The 8,088-nt window shown below is 43.0% G+C and overlaps 1 protein-coding gene across 2 annotated transcripts in view; it reads left to right on the top strand.

Moving 5' to 3' along the window:
- Positions 1–6,236: 6,236 nt before the first annotated feature.
- Positions 6,237–8,088, top strand: part of SECISBP2L (SECIS binding protein 2 like) — a 28,080-nt gene continuing 26,228 nt past the window's right edge. For both annotated transcript variants that reach the window (XM_036389441.2, XM_036389440.2), the window contains exon 1: positions 6,237–6,429. In XM_036389441.2, coding sequence (XP_036245334.1) covers positions 6,412–6,429 — 18 coding nt within the window. In that variant the 5' untranslated portion in view covers positions 6,237–6,411. The remainder of the gene's footprint in view (positions 6,430–8,088) is intronic.

The raw sequence follows: 8,088 nt of genomic DNA, 5'->3' as shown, positions 1-8,088 counted from the left end.
TAGAGTAATTAACAACACCTCAAAAATAATGAAAAAGTCTAATAAGTTACAAATGTTCATCACATACATGCAAGGCAGCGTGGTAAACTCAATGTTCTAGGGCAGGATTTAAATTGGTAACAGGGTATAATTAAATAGGATAAAATTAACTTCAATCTGAGGAATAGTTATGTCCCTTAGAAAATGATTTTGTTCTGCAGTTGTCAAAGCAAGTGATTTTTTTTCCTAGTGTTTACACCATAAAACTTTAATGTGTACCATGAGTAGCATGATATTGAATCTTGGGTGAGAATTTCTTCTTCACTCATGTATTTTTTTACCAATAGGTGTTTTTAATTTATCCATTTACTTAAAGTAATAGTAAAATTTAAATTTTTAAGCAAAGTTTTTTTTCTTTTGTAAAATTTGTATATAATATTTGACTAAAGCACCTTGTATTTTGTTTCCTTATAATGCTGTGATGTGTAATGTAGTTTTTACTTTGAAAATTCCAGTAATACCTGGTGATGTGAAATTGAACCTAACAAGAGTGCACAATCCTTGGGACCCTTACCTACAGATCCAGTGATTTTATATTGGATAGCAGATCTTGCAGGGTTCTTCCTCCCATGGGGACAAGGGATTGTCACAGCTCTGTCAAGGTTTTCCTTCCCATGGGGACAGGGGACAGTGTTTGAGTGTTTGTTTGAGTAATTTCCTTTCTGTGCCATTTCCCACCTCCCTCGCTGTGGGAAGGAACAAGTCCTCTCTTCTAAAGGAGGGGGAAAAGGAGAACTGTCCATAAACTTAAAATCACTGAAAATAAAAGTCTTCTTGACTTTGTCTGTTGTACCTGATGTAACCTCTTCCATCCCAGATATGTCTGCTGGGGAGGCATATTGGCATTCTTGGATTTTTTTCAAGAAGGAAATGGGAATACTGCAGTACATCTTGTCATGTCCATCTAGTTCCCGTGTTTTATCTTTTTCTTCTGAAGGACTAATTGTTGTAGGACTATTCCAAGTAGTGAAGGACTGTCATTCTGAACAGTGAGGGCTAGCAATGTTTTTAGACAGAAAAAGGGTCAGTCTCCCTCTAAGAAATGGTTGTGTGTTTTGGCATCTTCAGGTCTTACTGATGTGTACAGTGCCTTAGCATCTGTGCTCTAGGCACATAAGGAAGATTTATATCATCCCTAAGGGATTCTGCCCCTTTTCTGAGTTCACACAATTCTTAAACCGGAAGATGAAGATTTTCTCTGGGGAAATACTGGGAAGCTCTGTTGTCATACAACTGCAGCAGAAATAAATCACCAAGAGTTGCTATAGCCCACCTTTAGTCCCTGGTAGATTTGGTTCTGATGTCGTTTCTGTCTCCTCAGGAAAAGTTAACAAGCACTTGAAGGAAGAGGGTGAATGATTTTTTTTTTCCTGAGAACCCCACTGCACTGCAGGTTGTTTGAGACATGGTAAGCAGCTTCACTGCATTCTCAGTCTTGGGTCCAATCATTAAATTCCTACAATTATTGTTAATTGTCAGACCCACACTTGTCACAAGTTCTTGGGTGATTTTATACACCTCTTGTTGCTGCTGGTACAAGACAAACTGGCATTTTAGCTAGTTACCATAACACTGTTTGCAAAAGAACATTTTAATGGCTGTTGTAATCTTATGTAAGATTACAACAGTGATTAAGCTGTGTATCTATAAACCCTTCTTTTGAGTTGCTGGCAGCTTATGCGTTACAGCTGAACAACAGGCATATCTGGGAGGATGTGGGTGCTATGTCTGCGTTTTAGATTTTTACTATTATTTTTAGTCAAACATACTTTGAAGGAATGTATTCTTTGTGCATCTCAAAGTCCTATTCTAATGGATTGGATCTGAAACCAATTTATTTTCATTTTCCTTTTAAAAAGGTCTGAAAATACATTGAACAACACAACAAACCCCAGAAAAATGGCAAGGCAGCTGAAATGCACCTAGCAAAATAATATAATGAAGTTATTTGAATTTTAGTCTGTAAATAAACTCTGATTTCATAATTACTCAGGAGTTGTCAGCTGTAAAACATTGTCTGTAATTGAAGATTGTATTTTCATATTTTTTCTTTGAGAGGTATTGAATTAATTTGAGTAGGAACTGTGTATATATGGAGTAGAGCAAAAGGACATCACTTGGGACAGTACCCTTTGCTTTCTCAAAAATACAGGCTAAATACAGAACTAAATTTCTTTATATAGATGGTAATATGGAATTTAAATATAAAAGTGTAGCTGTTACTTTATTCTTTTCAAAGTGCTAAAAATGTATTTTAGAACTAGGTTAGTGAACTAGGTAAACTACATTACAAGCTAGTCAACTATTTAAATGTTAATTAAGATATTAAGAAAGGATTATCACCATTGAAATGCCTCTGTGTGGTAAGGTAGGTTGCAAACTATCTGTGATAGAATAATTGCATATGTAGTGCTAAATTTTAGATGTAATAGTGCAAGCATTACAGCAAGGGTGAAGGCTGATCCTTCCCTGGCTGTGTGAGGAGGGGTTGCATGGCAGCTCTGTCCTGGCTGGCTCTGCTGCCTCTCCCTGCAGCTGCTCTCGGTGGGAGTGCTGGGCTCTCTCTGCCTGCTGCCAGGCAGTAATCGCTGGTGAATCGTGATTCTCAGCTTCCTGGAGCAGCTCCCAGCTCACCTTCCCACTTTGGTTCCAGTTCTGTTCCCTGCTGGGGCTGCCTGCAGGACACCACCTGTCCCATCGCCACATACGGCTTTATGTGCCAAGATACACTTCGCTCTGTGGACTTGTCTTTTTCAGTAATTATGCTGAAGATTTTAGTCCCAGGCCAGTAAAACTGTCATTTTGGGGTCTGCTTCGTTCCTGCTCCCTTTCCCACTTGCTCACCATGGCAGCCTCCAGCCCCACTCGTGCTGCTGCAGTCCCTGTTCAGGTGCTGCTGTGGAGCTCGGTCTGAGCCTGCCTGGCCGTCAGGGGGAGGCTGTTACTGAGCAACCCTTATTTCATGCTTCCATGCCAGTGCCACTAAGCCTTTACAAATGTTCAAGCTTTCCATATGAGAAGCTGCCTTGACTTCAGTGAGATGTGTGTAATCAAATCCTTGTGTTTCACAGGACTTTGTACCCACTAGATGTAAACAGAGCCCATATAAATAAGGGTGTGAGTAGCCACACATGTGCTGTTAGATTCGCTTGTAATCCTATGATTTGAATTCTGAATACAGTCATTACCAAGTGCCTTTCCATTTTACTGAGATATTTTGGTTTAGTCTCCCATTTTTTATTTTTGTGTCGACCTAGATTTTCTTCTTCATTTGATTTGTTTCCTTCATTGTGTTCAGAAGAATATCTCCACTACCCAGTAGATGCAGCAATAAAGTCAAAAACTTAGTAGCAAAATTGCAGTCAGCACCTGCTGAGTTCCACCATCATTTTTGCTTATGAGCTAGTCACTTACTCCACGTTGCAGCAAAGAAATACCAATAATTGTTTACAAACTGCCAGATTTGAGAACTGGACCCTTACAATTGAGTATGAAAAGTCGGCTGCCAAGGATGTTCAAATTCAGCCACGTGCAGCTACCAAGTGTTTTAAAATTCAACAGCGTTTGTAGAATTTTTTGATGGCTTCCTTAGGAATTTTGACACTGTCAAGTTCTCTTACACAACAGTTGATCAAGATGATGTTGTAACCAGATACCCTTGGCATATTTGTGATAGCTGTAGATAGAGGATCTAACATAACTGGTTCTGAGTGCTTTGGTTTGTTTTTCTTTTTGGTGATAACACATTTAAATTTCAAGGGAGACTTGAGTTTTATTCACCTGAGTGACCACTCAGGTCAGCCAACATGACTTTCTGTATATTGTACAGATTTATGTAGATATGATGTCTATTTAATCACTGCCCAATTTAGATCTTAGACATTCCTGTTATTTGAGTGTGCATAACAGCCCTTTCAAGTGTGACCTTTCTGTTGGTATGTATCTTGGGAACAAAAGAAGAATTTCATTACGGACAGCCTTGCCATAATGAGTCATTATTTTTTAAAAACACAGCAACTATCTTAAGCAAATGTCATAATATATATTCCATGGTCAGCATCAATTTGAACAAATTAAGCTGCATTCCACACTGAAACACTGGTGTGATAATACAAGAAGATGATTGTTCTAGTTGTTTCAGTGGGATTTTTTCACTGTTTTCTGTCCAGTCAGGCAAGTTCTCCCACATTGGAGATGAAAAGTTATTAAGTTTGAAATAAATCTACGTAATTTCACACAAATAAGTGAAACACATTCAACTGCTAGAATTTTTCTCAACTGCTACTTTTTTCTCAGTAGAGATTTGTTGTTTAAGTGAGATGAAGTTTAGGTAGCTTATGTTTCATAATTATTTATCTGTAGATTTCCATCTCATATTTAAGTTCATCAATTACTGATGAAATGCTGTTCCATTGCATCAGCTGAAAGCTCTGTGTAGAACCAGCTTAATACCCAGTTTTACTTTCATGACTTGTGTTGAAATAACAAATCTCATTGTGTAAAAGCCCCTGGGAACACAACCTCATAACCTCACATTAGTCTGTCTTACCACCCAGCATTATAAACACTTATGTGAGTTCTGCTGACCATTTAATCTTGTCAAGAAAAGCGCTGGGTTACAGAAGTGCATATAAAGCATACAACTGCTGCAGCTTCTCCAGTTCAGATGAGATTTCTGTATCAGTTAGGACACTGCAGCAGCTCTCCTGTTCTCTCCACTGGTAGTAAAACACTGTACTCACTGAAATTAGTAGAAACCTGAAAGTTCAGTTTAATTGGGGTTACAACCTGGCCCACTCCCTTTCCCATATGCTCAGTGGGACCTATGAATTTGTGTACTGTGACCTCATGAAAACTTAAATCACAGAACATACGTAATGTTGCAGATATCTAGGCAAGAGTTACCTTAGATGGTGATCTGCTGATGTGGATGGAATAGCACAGAAGGCAGTGACAGTCTGCTCAATTCTCTGTTCATCTCATCTGTTCACAAGATGAGATCTTGCTGTGCCATGCAATAGCCATCTTCATAATCCCATATGGTACATATTAAGTTATAATGGTGAAGAGCAACTCCAAAGAAAGTACAGAGATTATGTTGGTTTATCCAATAAATAAAATTTTAAGAGGAAAAATTGTTATGTTTTATCATAAATCTGGAAAGATTAATTATAAAGTAAAGGTTCAATCTGGGAAGCTATAGCAAGATTAGTCTGTCAAGACATTCTTGATAGCTTCTACTACTGTCAAATTCGGATACAGGCTTTCTTACTTGCTTCTTTAAAAAGCAAGCCATTTATACCTCAAAAGAACCTCTATCAAGCAAGAACCTGACTCATGTATTAATAGGTAATATTTTTATAATGTATTTCACCTGGAAGCACTCAAGAGTCTGATCTGGGATATCCTTTGTATATTTCTTTCACAAAGGTACTTAGTCTATTTCTGCTTTATTTTTCCCCTTGCCATGAATCAACCAAGTTGTAAATAAATCATGCTTCATTTCCATTGAACCCAAGGCAGCAGACCTATTAGTGTAATGAAACGTGGGGACATCCCCCGCAGAACACACGTAGGGGATCGTGTGTTGTTACGGGATCATGTGCAGCACAGGCTCCTACATGCGTTTCCCATTCTCCTGGCTCAGGTGAACACGGTCTCACGGATTTCGCTGGCGTTACTCATCATTCACCACATGTTAAAGCAGGGCAGCAAAATAAAGGAAACGTCACACAAGCCGTGCCAAACCTCGGGTCTCAGAATCTCCCCGCGCTGCTGCCGCCCCAGTCCCTGCACACACGGGACCCGCTCCACAGCCCAGCCCTGCACTCCAGACGCTGCTGCGACATTTTTAGATTTCTGCCTCTAAATAAATCACAGGTTTTTTTTATTTTTTTTCCCTCGGTGTTCCAGATAATTTCAAGGACGCCGTCGGCCTGAGCCTCCCCTAGCGCCGCCCGCGAGCAGACGGGCCCGCCGCGCACCTGCCGCCCTCGCTGGCCGCAGGCGAAGCGGCCCCGGGTGGGGGGACAGCGCTCCCCGCGCTTATTCCCGCAGGTTTCCGCTACGCTGCTGTCACGGCCTCGTTTGTTTTTGGGCGGCCGGAACGCGGGAGGGGAACGCCCGCCGTAGCGGGGAGCGAAGGCGTTCCCGGCCTGAACCCGCCCGGCTTCCGTCTCAGCTGGTCCCTCCCCTGCCGCCCGTCCCGCCCCGGCCGTGGCGTAGCCGGTCCCGGTTCCCGTGATAACCGCGAGCGGGGCCGGCACCGCTCCGGGCGTGTGCGGAGCGCGGCGGGGGAAGCAGCGCCATGGGGGAGGCGGCCCGGGCCCTCCGCCGCCCTCATTAGAGCCGTCGCCCGGCGCAGCTGGAGCCATGGACAAAGCGGACAAGGTACGAAGAGACCACGAGCGGCCGCGGCGGGAGGGGCGGCGGTGAGGGCGGGGAGCGGAGCGGAGCGGGCCCGGCCGTGCCAGCCCCGGCAGGGCCCCGGCAGCGGCCGAGCGGCGGGCAGCGCACGGCAGGGCGGGGCGCGGCTCGCGGCCTGCGGGGCGGGGGGCGCCGGGACCGCCCGTGAGGGCACCGGGACCGGCCCTGAGGAGCCGCCGCCCCGCGCCGGCGGAGAGCGGCCCTCGAGAGGCGCAGAAAGGGCGTTCTGCGGGCTGGAAGCCGGAGCTCGGTGTGTGCCCGCCGCCGCCGTCCCATCGCTGGGCGGGAGGCGTCAGGCCGCGCCCGGCCTCGCTGTCCGGGGGAGCCGGGAACCCGGGAGCGGCTGCCCTGGGAATTCCAAGGAAATTCAAAACTCGGGTCTGTTGTTCACCCCCCTGTTCCTCTAGGCTTTGTTTCAAGCTTAGGGAAGTATCGCAGTTAGTGACATTTAGGTTAAGCCTGCCTGGTCAGTAGCAGAGACTTGGTTTCTGGCGAAAGAAGCAGGTTTCTGTGAGAACTTAACAGCACAATCGAGGTGTCACTCTTGTTGATTCCTGTAAATGTCACGGTTGGGTTGAAGTTTTCAGTGATAGGACACAGCTGATGGTCTCCTCATAGCTCAGTGGGTGTAGCTCACTAATTCTACAGGTCGCTGTATTTTTTTCTTCCGTATTAAACTTGGCTTTGTGAGGTAATCGCTTTGCCTTCTTTTTATGAGCTTTTATTAGTGTAGGTATGAAGAAACAGAAGCAGGGACTTAAGAATTCGTATGATTTGTTACATATGTGCAATAAAACATTTCATCATCTGGAGGTAGTTCTAAAAGATGTATCTGAAATGAATGATGTCATCTGCTAGAGCCCGATATTACTTCTAAGCTTCTGTTTCAGCAGAATGTGTTGAAAATTGGTGATTTACAGCTCTTTGTTTCCTAGTTTTTAGCTTTGGTGTCTCCAGGGGTTCTAATAGTAGGGTTAAGGAATAAAATAACACAGGTTCCTGTAGCAAAGTAGATAATGACTAATAATGTACTCTGTAAAGATACACTGCTTTTCATTCTGTACATATATCTAAGGAAGTTTGTGAACAGTGTGTGTTATTACAGTATGGCTCCCACTGTGGCTTTCTTCCTGGGCTTTTTGGTGTGGTAATAATTTTAATTTTTAATGCTTTTTATTTGCTCTCATATAGAAAACCCCATCTTATTCTGTAAAATTTACATTAGTCCAATCTGTAGGACTTTTTGGTTTAAAATCTTGGATTTTGGTGTGGTGGGGTTTTTTCCCCCCTTTGTTTCATCTGCAATTAGTACTGCAGTACGCTTGTGAAATATTTATTCCTTGTTGCTCGAGCTCTTCAGTACTAGAGGTTCACACACGTGTCCTTATCAAACCACTCTCTTTTCATCTGTCAAATAGTTCATGAAAACAGAGAGTTCTTATGTTATTTACAGTATAAAGTGTTGACTTGAAGTGATTGTCTTAACTAAGTGCAGTATTTCAACTTGAAGCTGTAGTTAAGCTCTGAAGTAGGAATCATCTTGTTTATTATGTTTGCAGCATATCAGGTCCTGTTGGTTCCTTAGCCCCTAGTGAGGCTTCTAGGCAGATAAATAATGAATAC

Source organism: Molothrus ater, chromosome 13 (genome assembly GCF_012460135.2).
Source record: "Molothrus ater isolate BHLD 08-10-18 breed brown headed cowbird chromosome 13, BPBGC_Mater_1.1, whole genome shotgun sequence".
In the NCBI taxonomy this organism is placed as follows: domain Eukaryota; kingdom Metazoa; phylum Chordata; class Aves; order Passeriformes; family Icteridae; genus Molothrus; species Molothrus ater.
This window is presented reverse-complemented; position numbering and strand designations above follow the sequence as displayed.